Source organism: Grampus griseus (assembly GCF_964374135.1).
Source record: "Grampus griseus genome assembly, chromosome: 3".
In the NCBI taxonomy this organism is placed as follows: domain Eukaryota; kingdom Metazoa; phylum Chordata; class Mammalia; order Artiodactyla; family Delphinidae; genus Grampus; species Grampus griseus.
Window position 1 is genome coordinate 125,741,330 of NC_139019.1, and position 24,433 is coordinate 125,765,762.

The 24,433-nt window shown below is 55.3% G+C and overlaps 1 protein-coding gene across 1 annotated transcript; it reads left to right on the forward strand.

Annotated features, from left to right (window-relative positions):
- Window positions 1-4,550: 4,550 nt before the first annotated feature.
- SLC6A7 (solute carrier family 6 member 7) lies at window positions 4,551-23,208 on the forward strand (the record flags this gene model as incomplete). Its single annotated transcript, XM_082652214.1, has 14 exons — window positions 4,551-4,583; window positions 9,255-9,438; window positions 11,136-11,267; window positions 11,403-11,637; window positions 13,311-13,449; window positions 15,002-15,136; window positions 16,043-16,146; window positions 16,269-16,393; window positions 17,084-17,196; window positions 17,521-17,652; window positions 18,143-18,242; window positions 18,434-18,534; window positions 19,083-19,250; window positions 22,999-23,208. The coding sequence occupies 14 exons, from the start codon at window positions 4,551-4,553 to the stop codon at window positions 23,206-23,208; spliced, it is 1,911 nt and encodes a 636-aa protein (XP_082508340.1).
- Window positions 23,209-24,433: the final 1,225 nt, after the last annotated feature.

Below are 24,433 nucleotides of genomic sequence, written 5' to 3' on the forward strand. Positions count from 1 at the left end.
ACTGAGGATGGTGGACATCTAAGGCATGGGAACCAGGTGGTACCAGGGGAGAGGACCAGGGTTCCAGGAGCAGAGGAAGAGGGTTGGTGGCAGGGTGGCTAGCGGTGAGTGAATATAGGTTTCTGATCGTCAAAAGCATTTGCTGTGTGACCCTGGGGTAATTGCTTCACCCCTCTGAGCCTCATTTCCCCATCTGTAAGACTGGGGAGCTTGTTTACCAAGAAGAAATGACTCTGGTCAAATCAGTTTGAGAAGTCCTGCAGACTCAACCCTTCTGGGAGAGTCACACTGGTGCCTTAACACATCAAAGGCTCTGACAAGTCCCACAGCAAAGAAGACCCTTGAATTTTCTTTTATCCAGCATTCCCCATGCTTCACTACCCAGGAGCCCGCTACCAGCACCTACCAGCACCCCAGTGAACACCGCTCTGGAATGTGGGAACGCTGTGGGCTGGAGGGCCACACTTCAGCTGTGACTCGGTCAGTGTTTAGTAGCAGATTTTGTTGTCACATGGCCTGGATTCCAGCTTGACTACTTCCAAGCTGTGAGACTTCAGGCAAGTTACTTAGCTTCTCTGAGCCTCAGCCTCCCCATTTGTCAAATGGAAATAAAATACTCTAAGCTATCTAAGCTATCTCAGAATTATGTTTCGCACAGGGCCCGGCACACAGTAAGTTCTGGGTTTTAGCCACCTGCTCCCTGGGCTGCTGCATCCCAGTGTGATGCTGGCAGGCCTGACTGATGTTCTAACTACCCCCACCCCCAGTGCTGAGGACAGATGGTGGCTGGGAAGATCTGAGGCAGGACAAGGCCGCCCCCAGCCACAGGGAGACCTCTGCCTGGTTGGAGGTCAGTCGCCAGGCCAAGCAGGCTGGGTGAGCTGCAGTTGCTGTCTACGTGGGCGGTCAGGGCCTTGGGTGGGCCCCACAGGTTGGACTGGCCATCACCTGTCAACTGGTGTTTGAGCTCCGTGGAAAAGGAAACTTTTATCTAAGACAACTTCCAAGCAGTGTCTTGAGCTGCGGTGTGAAGTAATGCATTCCCTGCCACCCAGAGAGTTCCACCAGAGGCAGGGGTGTTGTAATGGCTCAGGGAAAAGGACCCGTTACGTCCTGTCAGACCCGGCGGCCACCCCAGTGCTAAGAGGTGTTCCAGCTTCCCTATCAGGAATGGCCGATGCTGCTTCTGCTTTGCATATAGTGATTTTATGCTTCCCCCCTGCTGGGTGGCAGGCCCTGAGCTGATGCTAGAGATGGGGGATGGAAGGTGGGAGGGGGGCATCCAGGCAAAAATATCTGGCCTGGCCTGGCTGTGAAGGCCCAGGGCCTGGTCGTGACCTCTAGCATATCAGAAACGTGTGCGTCAGCGCTACGTTTCTATAGACCCCTGACACCATATTGAGAATCTGAGTTTTGTGGATAAGACTCCCAACACGGACCGCCAAGAGACTGGTGTGGGCTGAGTGGAGAGGGCCACAGCTCAAGACTAGGGAAGGCGTCAGGGTTGGGAGTAGAGTGGCCTCACAGAGGAGGTCCTTAGCAAGGAAACCAGCCTGGCCCAGGGTGGATGAGATGCCCAGCCAGTGGGACACAGAAGCTGGGAGCAGAGCAGGTGTAGGACAGGGCGGCTTGGGAGGGCAAGCCTGTCCCCGCACGGCTGCTCCAGAACCGCTTTCTCACCAGATGGATTAGCGGTCTGGATCCTCATCTTTCACAGTCGCCACGCTGGTGTAACAAAACACATGCTCTTCAGCGATAAAGTCGGGACGTTTAAGCAAATTAAAAATGTTTATTTATATGCATTTAAAAATATCTCCCTATATAATAAAAGGAAGTACATTCTCATCGCACATTTTCTTTAAATCAGCACTCATCCCCATTCTTCTGGTTTGTTGTGAGACCAAGAGAAATAGAGAGGGAGGGGAGAGGGAAAGGGAAATCGATGATTTACTAGGTTTGAATTCCTAACTAGTTATTTTGCCAAGTGGTACCCAAACTTCCTCTGGGATGGGGGAGACGGGGTGGTATTGAGAGCAATTGTCAGATGTGCTCAGCAGCTGAACTCACGGCCAGTTGTATGATCATAAAACTGGGGTTTCAGAGGGTAGACTGACTCATGTGGACAATGTCTTCTAAAAAATGGTGGGGGGTTGTTTATTGTATGAAGTATAGAGTTTTCCAACAAGTGCTGTGGGGATGGGGGAGGGGATGGCAGAAGGTGTGATATGGAGGGCAGGGCCTAGGTGGGGTCAGACTCCTAGATTCCAGGCGTCACCCTGCCTCTACTTCACAGGGTGATTTTCCAAGTCCTCCCTCCTCTGGGCCTCAGTTTCCCCTTCTGAAAGGCATGGACCTAGACCCATTTGTATTCAGAGCCCCAGTGACTGCTGCTGATGTTCAGTGGTCACCCCATGACGTGTCTGAGAAAGGCTAAAGTCCCAGCCCTGCTCCCTTCCCTTTGCCTAGGGTTGGCTCCCTCCAGGGCTGGATCTGGGGGAGCAGGTGCTGCTGGGAAGAGGCCACAAGGAGGCTAGTCTTCCAGGGCTCCTGAACCAATGCCTCACCTCTACTCCCTGTTCTCATGGTTCTCTCTTCCTTCCTTAGCATCTAATGAAACCCACAAGCCAACGAGAGGGAGTGGTTCAGCACAGCTGCCTGTAAGAAGTGTGGTGACACGCCCTCGGGGAGAGGAGAGGTGGGTCCTGCCTGGGCCTCTTAGTTTTTGCCTCTCCCCAGGCACGGCCCTGAGGCCCTCCTCACTTTATCTCCAAAGTTCAGAGATTCAGTGATTTGTGACCTTGGGCACACAACCTCACTCCTTCAAGACAGTTTCCTTAGGTACAAAATGGGGATGCACAAACTCGTCTTTCCAGGCTGCTGGAAAGAGCTAAAACTTAGATACTGGGTATGAGCTCATCTAATGCACACAGTAGGGCTCAATGAACGCCCCTTCCGTTTACATTCATGGCCAAGGGGCTCCTTCCTCCTGGGTCTGGAGGGTCCCTGCCTGCCCTGTGAGGCCAGGCTTAAAGGAAGGAGCAGCTAGGTGGGACCTGGGGAGGAGAGGTGGGCCTGGGACCCAGCCAGGCCCTTTATCCAAGCCTGTGCTCTGATTTAGAGCCTTCCTGCCTCCTGCTCCAGGGATGGGAGGGGCAGCAGACACTCGATCACATTCTCCCCAAAGGCCTCCCCATGTTGGCTGCTGGTAGGGCAATGCTATGAGTGTCTGAACTGGGACATTTCTGAGAGTGAAAGGAGCATGATTTGTAATGTATATGCTGGGCCCACTAGCAAATACTCGTTCAGTTCCACAAACCAATGCATATGATCACTCTAGCTAATAATTTCCCATCCTAGCTGCGGGCTCACTGTACCCTTACAACACTCTGAGAGGTTAGCCAGGCCCCAATTGGCGGATGGCCCACTTTACAGACAGGAAACCGTTAACATTCCCAAGGTCATACTGCGGGTGGACAGGATCTAAGTCACAAACCATCACAACCATACAGTGGTACTTGCCCTGTCCCTCCTCCTCACCCCAAATTCCCTGTTTCACTTTCATCCCAAGGAAACAGGCCTGTTCGGCACCACTGCTGGCCCGGAAGGTCCATGAGCCTGACTCTGTCACTAGTGTCACTCGCTAGCTCTGTGACCTTGAGTGAGTGACTCAACCTCTCTGTGCTTTGGTTTCCTCTTCTGTAAAACAGGGATAATAACATCTTCTCCAGGTCACTGTGTTGAGAAAAATAAGACCTAGCCCAGGATCCGGCACACTTTAGGTGCTTAGTAAGTATTGGTAGATTGGGTGATTTAATAAATATCTGACTATCGGCTGTTCATTTGTTGGCAAGAGTGGACAACACACAGTGGGTCCATAAATGTTAACTGAGCTCCTATGATGTGCCAGGCTCTGTGCTAAATGTTTTCTATGCACAATCTTCCTGGATTCCTCACATCCTTATAAGGGAGGTAAGATTCTTGTCCCCACTTTCTAGACAGAGAATGGCAGCACAGGGAGTTTAAGTAACATGGGCAGGGTCACAGAACAAAGAGGAGGTACAGAGATGCTGGAACCCAAGGCAGGGCTGTTACTGTCCATGTGCATGGCCTGCCTCCCTCATTGCCCAGCTAGGGAAAGGGAGGCCCAGAGAGGGCAGGTTACTTGCCCAAGGTCACGCAGGGGACGGTGGCGGAGGCCTGGAGACCTCTGAGGGTTTCCTTTGCGGACCCCCATCCCCACGCGCTCGGGCCCCTCCAATCGGCAGCTCTGCGTGCGGGGGCGCGCATCCCCCTGCTGTCAGTCAGTCAGCCCGTCTGTCTACGCGGACGCAGCGGTGCACCCTCCCCAGCCTAGGGCGCTGCGCAGGGAGAGGCAGCGCCCGGCAGCCCACGGACGGCAGCGCCTGCGCCCGCGGCTCCCCAGCCGGTGCGCGGGAGTCGCGGAGGACAGGGCGCGGCAGCCGGCCGGCGGCGAGATCTCTTGCTCCCTCGCTCGCTCTCTGCGCTCAGGAAAAGCCCAGCCGGGAAGCCCCAGAGACCCGCCCTCCAAGATGAAGAAGCTCCAGGGAGCTCACCTCAGCAAGGTAGGGCACGAGGGCAGGGGCGCACCTGAGGGAGGGGTGCGGAGGCCCGCCCCCTCTCGAGCCCCCTGGGAGGGTGGGAGAGGGCACCTGCAACCGGCTCAGGGCTCCGGAGGAGGCCGGCAGAGCTGGATTGCAGGGAGGGGAGGGGTCACAGCCTGCACGGGGTGGAGAGTGGCCTTCCCCTTCTGGGGATCCGGATGCAGTGTGATGGGGCCTGGGATTCACTGGGCCAGGTTCTGCGAACAGGTGTCTCAAGCCACAGGAGGCACGAGGTAGGGGGTGCTGGGGCCAGGCACCGGCCCCTCCCCAGTACCCGGGTCCATTTCCCCCAGGGGCTGATTTGGGGGGGTGGGAGATGTTAGAATAGCTGAGACAGCCTTGAGCAGGACTGGTCGGGGGTGGGGGCTTGGAGCAGGTCCTCACCTGTGCACTCTGCGCTGAAGCAGCCTCTGTGAGCCAGCAGCTGCGCCCTGGTTTCCTACCAGTGCTCCTGCCCTGCAGTGCCCACCTCCTGCTTCCTCCCCACCCCCTTCATTCTCCTGGCAGCTTTGGCTTCCCTGATAAGACCCCAGGCTGCCCCTCAGCAGGGCAAGAGGGAGGCAAAGACAAGCAGGGAGGAAATGGGAGACCCAAGGGCTGTGGAGGTGGGGTGGAAGCTGGCATGAGAGAGAAAGCCAAGTCTATGTGTTCCTGGAGCCCTGGGCCCAGACCTCAGCCCCGCCCCACCTTGTCCTGTGGGATTGGACCTGCCAGCCAAGTCACATGTATGTGGGGAGGGAGAGTCTCGGGGGAAGTTTTCTAGCTTTTGGCTTGAGAGTACCAGTCTTAGCCAAGGAGTCAGAACGCCTGGGTACTGTTTCTACAGATGCCGCTTACCCTGTGACTTGGGGCAAGTCTGTGTTCTAGCCTGGACCATCACTGGTCCATCCCCAGCGTGCGGCACCAAAGCAGGCCCCACAGTCCTGGGGGGTGGATACTGCGAACTCCCAGCTGCTGGTGTGGTGGACGGTCCCCTCTCCCGCAAGACCCACCGCCACCATACACTCGTTCAAGCTCTCTGCCCTTGGGCAGCTGAGCGTGGAACCACTGCGATAAGTGGGTCCTTTTTGTTTCCTGACATAAGTGACTTGCTGGGGTCATTTGTGGGTCTTTTGGGTCTTCTTGAGTCCAGCCCCTGTTCTTTTCCATCCTACTCTCTCCTCCTTCCTCTCTCTTCTCACAAGAGCCCCCGCCCCTCACTGGCACAGGGCTACTCATTATGTAAATAGCCATGTTGTATGAAGCCTGATCTCAAGTAATCCTCCAACAATCCTGGGCCCTAAGTCTTATTATCCCCAATTTATAGACAAGGAAACTGAGGGGTGCAGGTTACTGCTTTCCTGAAGGTGGGCTGAGCCACCTAGGGCCAGCAGGGTAGGGGTGGGACCCCTGGCCTCAGTGTCCCCTCCCTTGGTCTCCAGGAGAAGGGGGTCGGGGAGTGAGGGAGTGCCAGCTATGGCAGCGTTATTCAGAGATGAGCACGGGACTGAGGGTCAGGGGTCTGAGTCCTGGCTTTGCTCTGCCCTTAACTTGCTGTTTGACCTTGGGCTCGCCCCTTCTCCTCTGAAACTCACTTTCCTGATCTGCACAATAATGAAGTCAGACTCCAGATTCCTACTGTCTCTCTCATCCTGAAGGAGGTATGAAAGCCTTGGCTTGGGAAATCGTACCTCTCTCAGCCCCGACACTGCTGGTGACCTACCTCTGTTGGCCCCTAAAAGAGGGGGTGTGGTCTGGCAAACTCAGATGTGTGTGCCTGTGTGACTCTGGGTGGAGAGTGGGGGGATCAGGGGTGGGAGCCTCACACCCAGGCAGAAGTGTGAAGCAACTCATCCAGCTCCCAGCCCTACCCCGCTGATCTTGTTGATTTTCTCGGCCTCTCAGTTCTGTCCTCTCTGTGCCAGCCTCCTGGGATTTACCGCGTGGTGGGGTTGGAGGCTCCACGTGGGCTTTGGACTGGCTCAGCTTTGGAGGACCCCATCCCCTGTTCCTGGAGCAGGAGCAGGCTTCTCTCTGATTGGGGGAGGAGGGGACGGAAGAGCTGGCAGCATCCTGCTCTTGGAACTCTTGTCACCATGGAAACAGAGAGCCTGGACTGCTCTGTGAACGTAGAAAGGGCAGCAACTTCTCAGGAGGGATCAGAGGAGCCTCATTATCAGGGCCTCCTGCCAGCTGGCCTGAGGTGGGGGGGTCACAGGGTGACAGGTCTGCCTCCTCACCCAATACTAGGGGCCAGTGTCAACTGGCTGCTACCCCATCCCTCTTGGAGTTCACCTGGGAGGGAGTGGTTCCAGAGGGCTGATGCTCACGCAGCTGGAGAGGAAGACTTGGGGAAAGGGGCACCCGAGGGAAGGGGTGGGTTTCATACAGATCTAGGAGCTGCTGCTATCCTCACCCCAGCATGTCTGAGATCACAGCTAAAGAACCACCAGCAACATATTTGTTTCAACCCCTGGAGCCCAGTTACTTGAAAAGCAGCTTTTTCATGCTTTTCATCATTGTCAGCATCACCCATAATCATGCCAGGCTGCCTCCATCACCACTGCCCCTCTGGCCAATAGCCAGCCTCAGGTGGGATCACCACCATGGTTGTCACTATCACTGAGAGCCCAATGCTGTTACCACATTTCTGCCACCTGAGCCCGTTGCCCTAACCGTGTCATTGCAGCCAGGCACCTCCAGTCCCGTGACACTCGGACTCTCCTTTCACCATCCTCATCCCAGCAAGGTTTCCTCTGTCACCTGATTTGTGTGTAGACACCTACTTGAGCTGGTGCCAGGAAGGGCAATTTTAGGGGATAAAGCAAATTGGGTAGTAGCTATTTGCTGAGTCCCTGTGCTGGGATCTGATCTGGTCCTCGACCACTGTGGTGAAGTCTCCTTGATGAATCTTGCCTCACAGATCATCAGAGCCAGAAGACTATTAGCTAAAGATTATCTAGACTTGCATTTCTGCCAAGTATATCCTGACATGCTAGCTCCTTGAGACCCTTTTCTTAAGTAGAATTGGAGAATACTGTCTGTTCTAGTCTCTACTTGGAGAGTCACAGTGCATATTGGTCCATTAAAGGATCTGACAAGTCCTGCAGCAAAGCAACCTGTTTTACCTTGTGATAACCCAGCTTTCCCCAAACTTTTAAATTCAAGAATCCTTTGTTCCACCCAACATCTACAAACATTTCAAGTGATGTGTTTTTGGAATTAGTGATCTATCCAATCCCCTCAGTGTCCATATGGGGAAACCAAGGCTCAAAAGAGTTTTTCCTAAAGTTGCACAGTGAATTGGCACAGACCTGGGATGAGAATCGTGGTCTCCTGACGCCCAGTCCAGTGGAATCACTGTTTCCCCGCTGTTCCTCAGCAGGAAGCAGGAGCGTCCTTTCTCCTCTCTGAAAACCATGAACATTATTTGATAATGGGCCTTCTTTGCAGCTCCGTCCTCCTCTGCCATGGGGCATGGCTTTCAGAGGCAAGCAGAAAAGGTGTAGCTGCCCCTTTCTCCTGCCCCATTCCTGGAGTCACTTCTGGGAACTGCTGTCTGAATTTTAGATAGTCATCCTGGTAACTTTGGGCTTCCTTCCTGGCCCTAAGCCTGGACAGCTCATGGACACACTAACTCATCTCTCGGGCCAGGGTTCCAAGCACCTGGAGGAAGGCCTCCATCGCCCAGCCCCAGCCTGAAGGGAGAATGCCCAGTGGGCTTCCCTGCCCTCCTTAAATCACAGGAGGGGACTTTAGGGACAGCTGGTTGCCATTCCCCTCTGTGCATGCATCTTTCCTCCAGAGACAGGAAGATTACAACTTTCTGAGGCAGACTGGGGCTTCAGTAGCTTCTTCCTGCTTGTGAGCTAAAATTCACAGTCCTCAGTAGGCCTTCTTGAGCCACACAGCATAAATCTAAGGCCAGGGGAGCCCACATTCTCTCCATGCCCCGTCCTTTCTATGCTAAGGGGCCCCAATTCTTCCTCTTGTCCTCCTGTAACTGCCTTTCCTGAATACACTCCAATCTAGTCAGCTGCACATGCTCCAAACTGCCACTGTCTTTCTTAAAATATGGTGCCCAGAATGGAGTAGCAGAACCCCAGCACTGGGTGGTTGAAGACCTGGGCTCCAGCATCAGGAAGCTCTGGGCCGGAAACCTAGTTCTCCCACTAGCCAGCCTTGCGAAAACTGTGGGTGTGTCATCATGCCTCTTTGAGCCTCAGTTTCCCTCAGATGAGTACTTAGCTCATAGAGTTGTTCTGGGAATGAAATCAGGTAACGTGAGTAAAATGTTTAGTGCAGCGAGTGCGTGGTAAGTGCTCGCACATGGTGACTGTTATTAAGATCGTCATCATCGTCGTCATCAAAATAGGACCATCCCTTCATTGGACCCCTGTGTTAGCCAAACTAAGGTCAAGGTGGCTTTCTTAGTGCCTGAGCCACCCTGCTAGTCTCAAAAGTTTGTAGTCCCCTGAAACCCCAGGGAGCTCCTGCCTATTAACCTGTCAGCCCAGGTGAGACCCATTGATTATCTGAACCAATAGAGTTCTTGGCACTTAGTCTTGTTTGATTCCATATTCTTATTTTGGGGGTTCCAGTTCAACCTGGCCTCACCTTCTCCCTCACCCCTTTGGTCTCTCTTACTGGCAGCCCATCACCCCAGACCTGCTGATGACCCCCAGTGACCAGGGCAATGTAGACCTGGACGTGGACTTTGCCGCAGACCGGGGGAACTGGACAGGCAAGCTGGACTTCCTGCTGTCCTGCATCGGCTACTGTGTAGGCCTGGGGAACGTCTGGCGTTTCCCCTACCGAGCCTACACCAACGGAGGAGGTATGGGCCTGATGCCTGCATGAGGGGCATCTAGTCCAATGGGCCAAGGCTCAGGGTGGAGTGAGGTGTTAAGTGGCCTTGGCCACTGTCTCCTACGTGACCTTGGGCTGAATTAGTTGAAAGCGGTGACCTGGGGCTGGAAGGGGGAGCTCACCCTGCCGTGTCCCTTTTCCTCTCCCAGTCCCCTCCTTCCTGTCTCATCCCCAGCATGGATACACACTCGGTTCTCTTGACAGGCCCTGGCGCTTCCTGGGCCGTGAGTGATGGGCAGAGGGGGCTGCCTCTACTTGGTGAGGAAGGGCTGTGTGTGCCTGTCAGTGATCACTGTGCTCTGTCTTCTCCTCGACACTCCTCTCCCACCTCACCTCCTCCGGAACCTCGCTCCTTCGATCAGTCATTCCTGCTCTTGAATCTTCGATCTAGCCTCCTCTCTTGTTCCTTCCATTCACGCTGCAAACCCAGCATCTCTTTCATCTTAAACAAATTCTCTGTCCCTGCCTCTCCATCAAGTGGCTGTTCTAAGTCTCATTAACAATAGCTGGGGTTAGCACTCACCCTCCGCCAGGCCCCAGGCTCAGTGCTCTCCAAGCCTGTCTCATTTAACCCTGATGACAACCACCTGGGTGGGCACCGTCTTGATGAGGCCGCGGTGCTTGGAGAGGCCAAGTTCCTTGCCCAAGGTCACACGATGGGGATCCAACATTCCACCCCAGGGCTATCGTCTCCAGAGCCAATGTGCTCCCACCAGCACTGTGTCTCCTCCCAACTCTACCAAACTCCTTAAAGAAGCGCATATTGGCAGAGCGACATAAATCCAAGTAGAACTAGATGAAGCAAGGACGAGATGAATTGGGATGACTGGGAAGTGTGGGACGAGTGCCGACCTCCAAAGCTCCAGGAACTCAGGGATGTCCATAGTTGTCTCTGTCCTCCCTCTCCCTGGTTCTGATGCTTCTTCCCTCTCTGTGTGCTGACCTCCTTTTTCCCTGGACCAGGCTTCCTCCTTACAGGTGGGTCGGGGGTGGCCACAGACAGCTCTGGAATGACTTCCTTCCCAGCACTGCTCTCTCTGAATGAATCTATATAGAATTGCAGGGAAGGTATCTAATTGGCCTGCCTTGGGATATGTGCCCAGGAAGGGGTGGGCAGGGGTTGGCTGGTGTAACTGGCAGCACTTCCAGAGCCATATGGTGGTGGGCAGTCCTGTAAAGGAGCTGGCTGCTGACATGAGAAGAAAAGGGGAAGGGATGCTGGGCACACGGGACCGCAGGAGGCAGCCACAAGCCTCGGAGGTGGCGCTGGGGAGAGGGGAGGGGCAGTAGACTGGAGCCATGTTCTGCAGGGCATCGATTTCTGTACTGAGGGGTTTGTACTTCCTCTGGCGGGGAATGCACTTATTCATTCACTCATTTGTTCATTCATTCACTCAATGTCTGCTCTGAGCCCAGTCCTGGCCTGGGCGCTGGGGCTACAGAGGTGAGTAAATCCCGCCCCCGCCGCCCCCCCCCCCCCCCCCGACCACTTGGCCCTCAGTGATCTCCTAGCATAAGAGAAGACAGTCTTGTAGTGCCCAGCCCTAATCCACGTGAGAAGTGGTGGTGTCTGCCAGTCAGGGGAGGGGTGGGGCGGGGCTCGAGCTGGGCTTTAGGGCAAGCCCAGCCCCAGACCCTCCCCGCCCTCCCTTCTCCTCCTCGCAGGCGCCTTCCTTGTGCCCTACTTCCTCATGCTGGCCATCTGCGGCATCCCCCTCTTCTTCCTCGAGCTCTCTCTGGGCCAGTTCTCCAGCCTGGGACCCCTGGCTGTCTGGAAAATCAGCCCCCTCTTCAAAGGTGAGGCTTCAGTGGGGTGCTCTGAGCCTGAGGGAGGCGGGGAGGTTCCCGCCACAACCTGTAGGCAGAGAGGGAGGTGAAACCCAGAAAGGGGATGGCTTCCCTGGCCTGAAGGCCGCCCGCTCCCCCGCCCAGGTGCCGGCGCGGCCATGCTGCTCATCGTGGGCCTGGTGGCCATCTACTACAACATGATCATCGCCTACGTCCTCTTCTACCTCTTCGCCTCCCTCACCAGCAACCTGCCCTGGGAGCACTGTGGCAACTGGTGGAACACGGACCTCTGCCTCGAGCACAGAGGCTCCAAGGACGGCAACGGGGCCCTGCCCCTCAACCTCACCAGCACCGTCAGCCCCAGTGAGGAGTACTGGAGGTCAGTCCCCCGCCGGCCCAGCAACGGTCAGGGAGGGACAGAAGGCATCAGTGTGCCCGTGTCCCCAAGGGGCTCAGCATATGCACCTCAAAGGCCAAGCTCAGGTGCTCGTGTTAGGTGGACTCTGGGTTCTAATCCCAGCTCTTCACCTGGCCAGCTGTGTGACCGTGAACAATTTCTTTTGCTTTATCTTGGAAGTGGGTGTGCTAATAGTATTGGAAGGTTACTGTGAGGATTCAAGGAAAGAAAGCTTATAAATTGTGCTGCCCAGCCTGGTGGACTGTGAGTGCCCAGTAAGAGCTAGCTGATGGCAATGATGCCGATGGTAACAGTAATCGTCAGCTTTTGGAGCCTCAGTTTCCTCCTCTGCTCAAGGGGGTAATAAGAGTCCCTGCTTCATAGGATGGTATCCGTCAGTCACTCACTCATTCGTTCTTTCAGTCTGTATTTATTGAGTACCGACTGTACTAGTGGGTAAGGCACTTAGCAGAGGCCATGATCCTACAGGACCATCTCAGGTTAGTCTAACAGGAGAAAGAAGACTGTAGGAGAGAGTAAGGGGTTGCTATGCGAATTATGTAGGTAATGCAGGTAAAACCCTTAACACAGTGCCAGGCACATTGCAAGCCCCTGTGAATGGTGGGTATCAAAAGGGCATCGCTGCCCATTGGCCTGTCCCAAAGTCCCACTTTATAGCTGAGAAAACAAGGCCCAGAGGCTTGCTCAGTACTTACTGGCAGAGGCAGTACTGGAACCAAGGCCTCCTGATCCCTGATCTTGTTCTGGAACATTCCAGAGTAGCCTTGTTCCTAGGTAGGGACCATTGGTTAACCAGAGGAAACAGACCAGATACCTCCAACCCTTTACCTAGCAGCAAAAGGCTACTCTTAGGAATCTTCCCCCAAATGAGCCGCATGTCTTGAAATGTTTTAATCTCCAACCCACACATCTTACATGGTCCATCCATTTATCCATTTAAAGTCCATCCAAAGTGTCTGCACCTGCTGAGGAGTATGTCTGACCAGTGGGGAAGGGCTTGGGTCTGCAGCTAAAAGCCAAAGAACATGACATGGTCACTGGCAGCGGCCAGGGGTCTCCATGGCAACGCCATGGCCCACTGCATCAGTTGGGGGGAGCAGGCAGGAAGCCGATTGACACTCTCACAGGGCTAAAGGGAGCTGAGTGAGTGGAGGGACTTTACAGAGGGGATCCACATGGAAAGGTGAGGCACCAGCAAGAGGGACAGCCATACCACTCCTGAGGCAAGGAGGCAGTGTTACCGGAACCAGGGAAAATTTGAAGCCTTGGAGGAAGGGCTGCCCAACAAAAGCTGTGCTATAGAAGAAGGCAGTCACAGCCAGATCCTCTGATGGTGTGTGTGCATGTATGCATGTACGTGTGTACACATGTGTGTGCAAATACCCCAACCCATCATCCAGTCTCCTGCTGTTGCCTCCCATTAGCCAGACCCAGATGGAAATTGAAGAGGAAAGCAGCCTGCGTGATGGGGTCGGTAGAGGCCCACCTCGTGGCTGCTGAGCTGGTCAGAGAAGGATGGAGAGGAATCAAATAGAAAAAAGCCAGGATAGTCTCGCAGGCCGGCCACAGCTTTACTCCATGTCTGTGGAATGTGGCAGGGTCACCAGAGGACATTCAGACCTTGTCTCCCACAGCCGCTACGTCCTCCACATCCAAGGCAGCCGGGGCATCGGAAGTCCTGGGCAGATCCGCTGGAACCTCTGCCTTTGCCTGCTGCTTGCCTGGGTCATCGTGTTCCTCTGTATCCTCAAGGGTGTGAAGTCCTCGGGCAAGGTGAAGCTGGGAGGCCCCGGAGGCTTGAGAGGCTGGGAAGGGTGAGGTCTTCCTGAGGAGGCAGGGTGTGGACTGAGCCTGAGAGGATGGATGGACTTCAACTGGGAAGAGGGGGAGGGAGAGTGCATTGAGACTGGGGGAGGGAGGCACTGCCTGAAGAAAGATGTGGGGGTGAGCCTGGATGGTGGCTAGGCTGGCTCGCTAGACTAGAAACACGCCGAGAGCGGGACCTATCTGTTATTCAAGCTTCTTTCCTAACCTAGTGCTTGGCGCTTTGAAGAACCTCAGCAAGTGTTCATTGAGTGCTTGGAGGGTGGGTATGAGTGACGGCTCTTTGAAATGCAAGCACTAGAACACCCAGTTGTCACACTCAATTGGAAAGTCTAGAGGGTCTGCTTCAGGCATGGCTGGATCTAGAGGTTCAGTTGGAGTTATCAGGAATGTCGTTCTCTTGGTGTCTCAGCAGTACTTTCCTCCAGATTGGCTTCCTTCTCAGGCTACGTTTTTCATGAGGTTGCCCCTAGCAGCTCTAGGCTTACATCTTACCTGCTTAGTATTCTCCCTTGTCCCAAGTTTCAAAAATCCTAGAATTGAGTCTCACTGGATACATAGGTCTGATACCCATCCCTGAACCAGTCACCGTGGGCAGGAGGGTGGAGTGCTCAGCTTGGCTGGGGCTGGGAATGGAGTCAGCGCCAGGTGGGAAAGTCAGGCGACTGTTATCTGAAGAAGGCCAGCTAGATGCTGGGAAGACAAAGCCACAGACCCCCGTTTTAGGTTATGAAGGGAAGGAAGGGCCATAACGCTGTTTCAGAAGGACTTGGAAACCTTCTGAGTGGTTTAATCAATCATTTATAAATTAGAACTTGTCCCTCTGCAAAGGGCTGGGAGACGTTGTCCACGAGGAAGAGAACCACTAAAAGAAAGATTAGAAAGACAGTGTAGAGACCATTAGAAAGCCAGGAGAGGTCATCGTGGCAGGAAAGGATGCAGATGGAGGGCAGAGAGCAGGGGCTGGCAGCGAGGGGCTTGAGACTTGATGGTGTTTGCTGAGGGCAGGGCTGGAGGTCTGGGAACAGGCACAGACGGGGCAGAGGGGAGTTTGGGCATGTCCAGCGTCTGAGGACCACGCAGGCTGGGTTTGCAGGGGGCCTGGACCAGGGTGCAGTGGAGCTAGAGAGAGTCGATGGTTGGGAACAGCCTTGGAAAGCAGTGATGTGTGGAGGGAGTGAGGGACTGCTCCCAGCTTAGGCTGCATAGGTGAGTTAGTAAGGTGGGGATTTCTTTTTTTTTTTTTTTGCGGTACGCGGGCCTCTCACTGCTGTGGCCTCTCCCATTGCGGAGCACAGGCTCCGGACGCGCAGGCTCAGCGGCCATGGCTCACGGGCCCAGCCGCTCCGCGGCATGTGGGATCTTCCCGGACCGGGGCACGAACCCGTGTCCCCTGCCTCGGCAGGCGGACTCTCAACCACTGCGCCACCAGGGAAGCCCAGATGGGGATTTCTGAGAGGAGCAAAGGAGAGAGAAGGTCAACCCCCTTACTATCTCTCAGGTGGTGTATTTCACGGCCACGTTCCCCTACCTCATCCTGCTCATGCTGCTGGTCCGTGGAGTCACCCTCCCAGGGGCCTGGAAGGGCATCCAGTTCTATCTCACCCCTCAGTTCCACCACCTGTTGTCTTCCAAGGTGAGGCCCTCAAAGCCTGCGTGCAGAGGGAAGAGTCAGGCTGGGGAGAGGAAAGAGGGCTCCCTGGGAAAAGAGGGGGTGGGGGGAAGAACCTTCCACATGGGGAGCCCCGTGTACCAGGCGCTGTGCTTGGCACTTTCCTTGATTATTATTCACAATCCTATGCAGTAGGCATTATTCTCTCATTTTACAGATGAAGAAGCTGAGGCGCAAAAGTGTTGGTGATACGCTTAAGGTCACACGACTAGGGGGTGGCAGAGCTGGGAATTCCACCCTGATCTGACTCCAAACCCCAAGGAGGGCATTTTGATAATAATAGAAACAGCAATGGTCCTGACACCTAACGTTTCTTATTGTTGGTGGATGACTGTGCCTGGCCCTGCTCTAGCACTTTGCATGTATGTAGTTACAGAATCCTTACCACCACCCTACGAGGGAGGTCCTGTTCCTATCCCCTCAGTACAGACGAGGGTCCTGAGGCCTGGAGAGGTGATGTGGCCTGGCCAGGTTACACAGATAAAAAATGGTAGAGCTGGGATTCCAATTCAGGTCCCTCCAACTCTAGGGAGGAAGTAAAGGGGTTCCAGGGGCTTATTGTCAGTAGGCATCTACTGAAAATTTACACGAGGCACTACTTCCTTCAAAACCGGACCAAGCTTAGAGAGTATCTCCTAAATCCTGGATGGGGAAACTGAGGCCCAGAGAGGGGAAGGGATTTGCCCAGGTCCTTCAGTGTAAGTGTTGGAGCAGGGCTCGCTTTCTGCCGGTGTCACTCGTGAGCCAGGCTCTTCACCACAGCATCCCTGGACCTGTCGACTGGCTCTTGCCCCGCTCCTTCCTCCTCTGGACACCATGGTGTGCCAGCCCCTTCTCTCTGCCCTCCATCTGCATCCTTTCCTGCCACAGGTGTGGATCGAAGCTGCTCTTCAGATCTTCTACTCCCTGGGTGTGGGCTTCGGGGGGCTCCTCACCTTTGCGTCCTACAACACGTTTCACCAGAACATCTATAGGTCAGGGCTGCCTCCCAGATCCCAGGGGCTGGAGTGGGGAGGAGAGTGGCTGGCTGGGGAGGGCCTCGTGGGTGAAGGCGTGGCCCGCTCACCCTGGCCTGTGCCTGGACTTCTCCCGGCAGAGACACCTTCATCGTCACCCTGGGCAACGCCATCACCAGCATCCTGGCTGGCTTTGCCATATTCTCCGTGCTGGGCTACATGTCTCAGGAGCTGGGTGTGCCTGTGGACCAAGTAGCCAAAGCAGGTGAGCAGGCTGCCCAGCCCTGGTGGGTGGAGGGTGTGTCGGGGACAGCTGGGCTGGGCAAGTTAACATACATGTGGCCCAGCAAGGTTGTGGATGGGTATGTTGTGTGCGTGTGCGTGCACACGAATGAATGTGTCTTAGCTGCTCTCTGGGTGTCCTAGAGCAAAGGGATGAATGTACAAATGAGTATGTGTCAACCTGTGTCTGGAGATAAGTGACTTTCTGTAGGAGATTGTCTTGTTTTGCCGCATCTTAGGAACTTGCCTTGCTTGTCCAGATGAGTCACAACCTGTGTGCCGATGGCTGTGCAAGTTAATTGAGGGTTTGAATGATGTGAATCAGTGTCTTGTGCCAATGGGAGTGTCTGAGTATGTGTGTTCATGGAACTGTTTGTGCAAATGATTGTGTACACAAGTGTATTCAAATGAGGTTTTCTATTTGGTCTTGTGTTTTCTCGTGTACTCATTATTAATTCATTTATTTTATCAACCTGTGTTTATGGAGCACCGACAGTGTGCTGGCCTGTATCCTAAAAATTAAGAAAGTGTTGGAAGTGTGCAGTGAGTGTACGTCTCTGGGTCTGGCTGAACCGAGTGTGTCCAAGTGGGTGTGAGCGACCATGTGCGTCTGAGTACGTATGTGGGACCCCCGCGTTCCCCAGACTGCTGACGCCGTGTGCCCTTGGCCCAGGCCCTGGCCTGGCCTTTGTCGTCTATCCACAGGCCATGACCATGCTGCCTCTATCGCCTTTCTGGTCCTTCCTCTTCTTCTTCATGCTGCTGACTCTTGGCTTGGACAGCCAGGTGAGCTGCTCCACGCCAGTGGGTGCACCTTGTGGTGTGTGTCTGTGTCTCTGTGCGTGTGTATGTGTGTGTGATGTGTGTATCTCTATGTGTGTCTGTGCGTGTGTGAGATGCATGACTGTGTATGTCTTCATGTATTGTGTCTGTGTGTATGGCATGTGTGTGACGTGGATCTGTGTGATGTGTCTGTGTATATCTATGTGTGTACCTGTGTGTGTATGTGTGGCGTGTGTGTATCTGTGCCTGTGAGATGTGTATCTGTGTGTGTTTGTATGTGTGTGTGGGGGAAAGAACTCTGACCCCCCCCCCATTCTCCCCCCCAAGTTTGCCTTCCTGGAGACCATTGTGACAGCTGTTACAGATGAGTTCCCGTATTACCTGCGGCCCAAGAAGGCTGTGTTTTCAGGGCTCATCTGTGTGGCCATGTACCTGATGGGGCTGGTCCTCACCACGGATGTGAGTGGCGCTGCGGGGTGGGCGGGCAGCTGGTGGGCAAGGCTGGGGCAGACACCTGCGGCACTGTCTGCGGCCAGGCCAAGCACTCCCTGAACTACCTGCTTCTTCCTCCTTGGGAGGAACCTGGTCCACCCCAGGCCCTCTCTCCCAGGGGCAGCTTGGCCTGTGACCCAGAGTCCTGACTTTGGAGTCTGAAAGACCTGGGTTCAAGCCTCGCTCCTGCATTTGCTAAGCGACCTCAGGACAAGTGGTTTCACCCCCCTGAGGCTGTTTTCCCACTGATAAAATGGGGTCTACATCTAGGCTTGCTGTGAGACTCAAATCAGATGATGTGTATAAAGGGCTCGGGAGGCAGACAGCAATCACGCTGTCATCGTCTTGCCCTCCCCGCCGGTCTGGCTGCTTCCTGCTCACTTCCTGCCTGAGGAAGGGGTGGCATCAGGGAGAGAGGCTGGGATAAGGGACCCCAGAGCTGCAACTTGTGTTCCAGGGGGGCATGTACTGGCTGGTCCTTCTGGACGACTACAGCGCCAGCTTCGGGCTAATGGTGGCGGTGATCACCACGTGCCTCGCTGTCACCCGGGTGTATGGTGAGAGGGGCCATGGGAGGTGGAGTCAGGCTCCCCACCGTGGGAGAGCGGGAGTCTACCCTGGAGCCCCCCTGCACTGGGTTCCTGGTCCCGAGGGCCAGGGTTTCCGGTGGGGGCAGCTGGAGTGGAGGAGGGGCTGCTGGCGCTTGTGGGGCTGCGGGTGGGACCATGCTCCTCCCTCCCCTGTGCAGGCATCCAGAGGTTCTGCCGGGATATCCACATGATGCTGGGCTTCAAGCCGGGCCTCTACTTCAGGGCCTGCTGGCTGTTCCTGTCCCCGGCCACGCTCCTGGTAACCGGGGGTGGGAGGGAGGGCTGCTGGCTGGGGACTCAGGGCTGAGAGCAGGGCCCCTCTGGGCGTTCAGTCTGGTAGGACTGCCCTGGCCCATAGTGGACCTCTGTCAGGGCTGAGAGGTGGGGCGGGCACCGGGATCCTGGTCTACTCCCCTCCCCCTTGATGCCCCCAGCTTTTGTAGCTGTGCTGAGGCTGGTCCTGCGTTTGGTTGGAAAAATGAGCGGGGCTTTCTCAGGCCTCGGAGCCTTAAGGCTGGGGTCAGAGCAGCTCAGGGGTAGGCCGTCTCAGGAATTAGGGCGCCTCAGAGCTGGGCTGTCTCAGGTCTTGGCGTTGGGTCAGCTTGGGGCAGGGCTGTCTGAGGACTTGCAAAGGCTCCAGAGATGGACCATCTAGGTTCTGGTACAGCTTAGGACTGGGCTGTCTCAGAAACTGGGTGGTTCTGGGCTGAGCTATCTCAGGCTTTAAGGTAGCTCAGACCTGGGCTATCCCAAGCCCTGGGCCATGCCCGAGGCCCACGTTGATGCTGGGAGCCCCCCCGCCTGCAGGCCCTGCTGGTGTATAGCATCGCCAAGTACCAACCCTCAGAATATGGTAGCTACCGCCTCCCAGCCTGGGCGGAGCTGCTGGGCATCCTGATGGGCCTGCTGTCCTGCCTCATGATCCCAGCCGGCATGCTGGTGGCTGTGCTTCGAGAGGAGGGCTCGCTCTGGGAGGTGAGTCTGCCCCACCCCTGCCTGCTCCCAGCCCCCTGACCTGTGGCCCTGCCCTGGGCCCAACCTCCAGAAGAGAAAACGTCTGCTCCAACACCTTTTCCAGAGCCTGCAGGATTCCTTTAACCGGGAAGAGCATTTTTTTCTAACCAGTAGCCTGGGCTATGAATCAGCTCAGATCTGCTTGGTCTGTGGCAGGCTCTGGGGCCAGAGTCCTATCCTGTGGCCCCTCCCACCACCTGGGGCCCCTGGCAAGGGAGGGGCGCAGACCACGGATACTGGCCACTGCCCACGTGTCTTGGGGGAACCTGAAAGGACAAGGGTCTTATCCAAGGTCCATGGTGAGTTGGGCAGGGGTCAGGACTTGAACTCAGGTTGCTAGCTTCCCTGTGGAACTCAGGGTCAGAGGCAACATTGAAGGACCCCAGGGGTGGGCTGTCACCCTCCTCCGGTGACGGGGAGCCCTGCCCATGGCCAGGGCTTTGTGGAGAGACCCAGAAAGCATACAGAGTGCAAGCTGTTTGGTATGGGATTCTGCAGGCTCGGAAGAGGGGAATAGGGACCCTTTGTGGGCCAGTGGACATGCTGGGATGCTGTGTAGCTGCTGGAGATCCCACCCCTCTCTGAGCCTCAAGTGCCCTCTGCACACTGAGCCCTCCACTTCTTTTTTTTAAAATTTTTTAATCTAATTTTATTTATTTTTTATAGAGCAGGTTCTTATTAGTTATCTATTTTATACCTATTCGCGTATATACGTCAATCCCAATCTCCCAATTCATCCCACTACCACCCCCCCCGCCCCCCACTTTCCCTCCGTGGTGCCCATACATTTGTTCTCTACATCCGTGTCTGAGCCCTCCGCTTCTGAGGCCGTGGGTGTGGAGTCCTCTGGTGGCAAGAGGCTGTCATAGTGAGTGGAGCTGAGTGAGCCTGCCAGGGCCCAGAGACGGCCTTGGGACACACACACACACCATCAGAGGTGTGCTGGAGCCACTAGTACTGCTTCATGAGAGCTAATTGTTAAATATTCAGGAATAGGCTGACCCAGTTGTTAAACCATTGAGAGCTTGAAATTGACGAGTGTGGGGATAATTACAACAGTGAGATTGGCTACAAATCAGGGCTCCTGTGCCCCTCCACCCCTCCCCAGCCTGCTAACCAGCTCACTACTGCCCACCCCCCTACCTCATATACCTCCACTGTTCCTTGGCTGTCCCTTGCCCCATCTTCCAGCTTCTGGAGGGAGGCTCAGAGCCCTTCCCTGGCAGAAGTGGGCTGCGGTCACACTGCGCAGATCACAGGGGAGTCCTGGAGTCCAGCCACTGCTCTGCCTCCAACTGCTGTATGACTTTGAGGCAAACCCCTTTCCTTTTCTGAACGTCAGGAGCCCCACCTGTGCTGCTAAAGGAAAATTGTCTCCTTGTTGAGAGCCAGGGTGTCTGCGAAGGGAAGGAGGAGGGCTCCAGCTCCCAGGAAGCTCATGGTTCCCAAGCCTTGCTTTGCCTCCCTCCTGTCCTGCTGCCACTGCTGCCCACAGCCAGGCGGAGGGGACAGGTTGTTGGGGGATCGGAGAGCCCCACAGAGAAGTCATTGCCCCGCTCAGGGGTGCCACCTTCAGAGACCAAGCTTCCCAGCACTGACCCACTAGGATCGGAATCCTGGGTCTGCCCCTTGCCAGCTTTGTGACCCTAAGCAAGTGAACACACCTCTCTGAACCTTGCTTTCTCAGTCCTTAAAATTAGGACAGTGATCCTTACCTGTCAGGGGAGATACCGTGATCACAAAGGTGGTTCTCCAGTGCACGGCTCATCCATTGCACTCCGGATGTGCTGATCCCTGCGATTTCCCCAAACGTGGGAAACTCGACTGCAGAATTTGTAGCAGTGGGGGACTGCGTTTGTGCTTTCCCCTAAAAAAAAAAAAAAAAAAAAAAAAAAAAAAAATGAGTATAGTGATAACTGCCCATACGGTTGCTGTGAGAAGAAAAAAAGCTCATCAATGAAGTCAGTACTGTGACAGGCAGAAAAGCAGGGTATTTTTAAAGTTCAGGTTGGGGTCAAGACTGCCTGGGTTCAAATGCCACACCACCGCTTCCCACCGGTGTGACCTTGGCCAACTTAACTAATGTCTCTGAACCGTACTTTCAGACAGTATCTGTGGGGGGGGGGGTGGAGGTAATAATAATACTCCTCTCATAGGGATAGTGTAAGGATTAAATAAGCCCATACTCAGTACAGAGCTGGGACCCGCTGAGTGCTCAGTTCTAAGCTGGGGGGTTCTCACCTCAAAATCAGGGGTGATTTTGCCCTCAGGGGACCCTTGGCAATGTCTGGAGACATTTTTGATTGTCCTGAGAGGGTGGGATTGGAGGGGGAATGCTACTGGCATCTAGAGGTCAGGGATCCTGCTACACAGGGTTCAATGTGCAGAACACCTCCTAGGCCACAATGTCAGTGGTGCTCTCAGGTGGAGAAACCTTGGTTTAGGCACTAGTGTGCAGCTGGAAACAAATCTAAGTCCTTAAACTCAGGGAGCTTGTATTTTAAGGCGGGAGACGGACAATAAACAAACAAACACATGAAGGCAGTGGTAAGTGCAATACTTAAAAACAAAACCAAACCTAACAAAGCCAGAGTACAGGAATAGAGAGTGATGGAGGACGGTGTTCTGGCCAGGGTGACCAGGGGAGACCTCTCTGAGGAGGTGACAGAGACCTGACGAAATCGCCAAGGTGATTGGTTTAGATGTCTAAGGGGAGAGCATTCCAGGCAGAAGGACAGTCAGTGCAAAGGCCCTGAGGCAGGAGGGGCCGGCACGTTTGAAGTCAGCGAGACTGGATCAGAGGAGGTGGAGAGAGAGTGGCGGGAACCAAGATCACGAAGGTAGACAGGGGTCAGGACGTGGCGGCCATGAGAGCACTTTGGATTTCATTCCAAGTGAGATGACAAGCCTTTGGCAGGTTCCTGAGTGGTGGCGTAACATTACTGTCAATGCATTTTAATGGGCATCACTGTGCTTTGAGTATAGAGCTGTGCTAGGCCCCACGCTAAGGGCATGGCACACATTATCTCCCTTGGAATCTACACCCAGGAGGCTCCACTTAATGTTGGTTGTCTCCCTTCATTGAAGGGTCTGGGGCTCTTCTCCCCGGCAGGGCAGGCAGAGGGCTTTGGGAATTTGGTCTGAGGAAGACAGAACCCTAGAATGTCCAGGCTTAGTCATCACCTTAGCTCCCTCCTTCCATGGAAACTGGAGCTTGGAGAGGGAAAGGTCAGACATCTGAGTCAGACTGACCATGGCCACTCTGTCTCCATCTTCCCAGTGCATGGCTCTCTCCCCAAAGCTCCCAGCTCTTCAGGACTCAGCATTTAGGGGAGGGACCCAGAGTGGACTCCTGGACTGCCTGCCATGTAACCATAACAACAGCCACCATTTACTGGGCCTTACTCTGTTCCCAGCACCCTGCTCAGCAGTGCCTTCCTAACCACCCTTTGAAGGCATCACGATTCCCAAGTTACAGATGCTGGAAGCAGAGCTTAAATTCCATGCCCAAAGGACACCCAACTTGTGAGTGGCAGGGCAGAATTCCCCCCAGGCATGTGACTCACTCCCTTGGGGAAGTGACAGCGCCCCCGCCCTTTCCCCGGGTTGTTGCACAGACTAATCCAGGTGACGCGGTAAGTGTTTTGCCGGTGACCCTGGAAGCAGTCCCTGAGCCCTGGTTCTCAGCCCTGTGGTTGCTCTGCTGCAGCGGCTCCAGCAGGCCAGCCGGCCAGCCCTAGATTGGGGCCCGTCACTGGAGGAGAACCGGACAGGCATGTACGTGGCCACGCTGGCCGGGAGCCAGTCCCCCAAGCCACTGATGGTGCACATGCGCAAGTACGGCGGCATCACCAGCTTCGAGAACACAGCCATCGAGGTGGACCGAGAGATTGCAGAGGAGGAGGAATCCATGATGTGAGATGGGAAGCAGGCAGACAGGAGGCCCTGCCGGCTCCCAAGGGTTGCCACACACCCTCTGGGGTTCTGAGAGGCCTGAGGCTGCGGGAGGTTGCCATGGTGATGCCGGTCCCCAGAGCAAGTCCCTTTTTGTGGCCTCTGCCTCTCCTCAAACCTCTGTCTACTCCCAACACACACGCACACGCAACCGCACACGCACACACTCAAAGCTGAAAATGAGCCAGCTCAGCCCTTACTTCACAGATGGACAGACTGAGGCCCAAGGTCACACGACAGAAGGGACTGGACCCCAGGCCTCCTGACCGGCCAGCTCCCTTTCTCATGTGGCAGCTGGGACCACCCTCTCATCTCTGTTCAGGGCCCAGTCCCTTCTCTTCTCTTGGGGAGCCTGCCCCATACACTTCAACGAATCAGAATCTTGAGCTGGGCAAGGACACTCAGGTTGTCTCGAGGCCCACGAGGCCCCGGGCATCAAGGGTTATCAAGTCAAGTGGGAGAAAGATCTCTGTGGGTTCACGTGTGCAGGCCAGGTTTCCTGAAGGAGGTGGGACCTGAGGGCCCTGGAGGATGGGCAAGTTTGGAGAGAGAGAGAGGAAGAGGACGGCAGGGTGGGGAGGGCCTCTGGCCAAGGCGTTGATCCAGCCAAGGTGTGGGGGTCAGAATATAGCCCCCTTCTCCTCCCCTGGGGCCAGGAGGTAGCCTAGGGAGAGACCAAGGGTGAGTGAGTGAGGAGAGCGGGAGAGTGGTGGGAGAAGTTACCAGCTTACAACAGGATTCAAGTGGGAATGCAGATCGTTGGAGAGGGTGAGCCAGGGACGCGGGCGGGCAGGGGATTTGCAGGATCATGTGCTTTAGATAGAATATCCTTCTGGCTCAGCGTGCAAGGTGGAATAGAGGGGATGGGGTAGAGGCGGGAAGCCTGCGGAGGAGAGACCAGAGGGGCTAGTGCCTGAGCTTGGGTATTAGGAGGGTGGAGGGAGGGAAAGAAGGAGGACCCCAGAGCTTCCCTCTCTGGACCCTATGCCCTCTAGTGTGGGGAGCCCTGGGCATGATTAGAACTGGGGAAGGGAGGGAGGTGCCCGACCTGCACTGTGGAGGTGGGAACGAGGGGTCCCTCTCTTCCCTTCTCCCTTGTCCTGGCGGCCCTCACTGTTTCCTCTAGCTCCAGGCACTGCTGGGGAATGGGCCTTGGCTGTGGACGACCAGGCCACTAAGAGCCTTGGGAG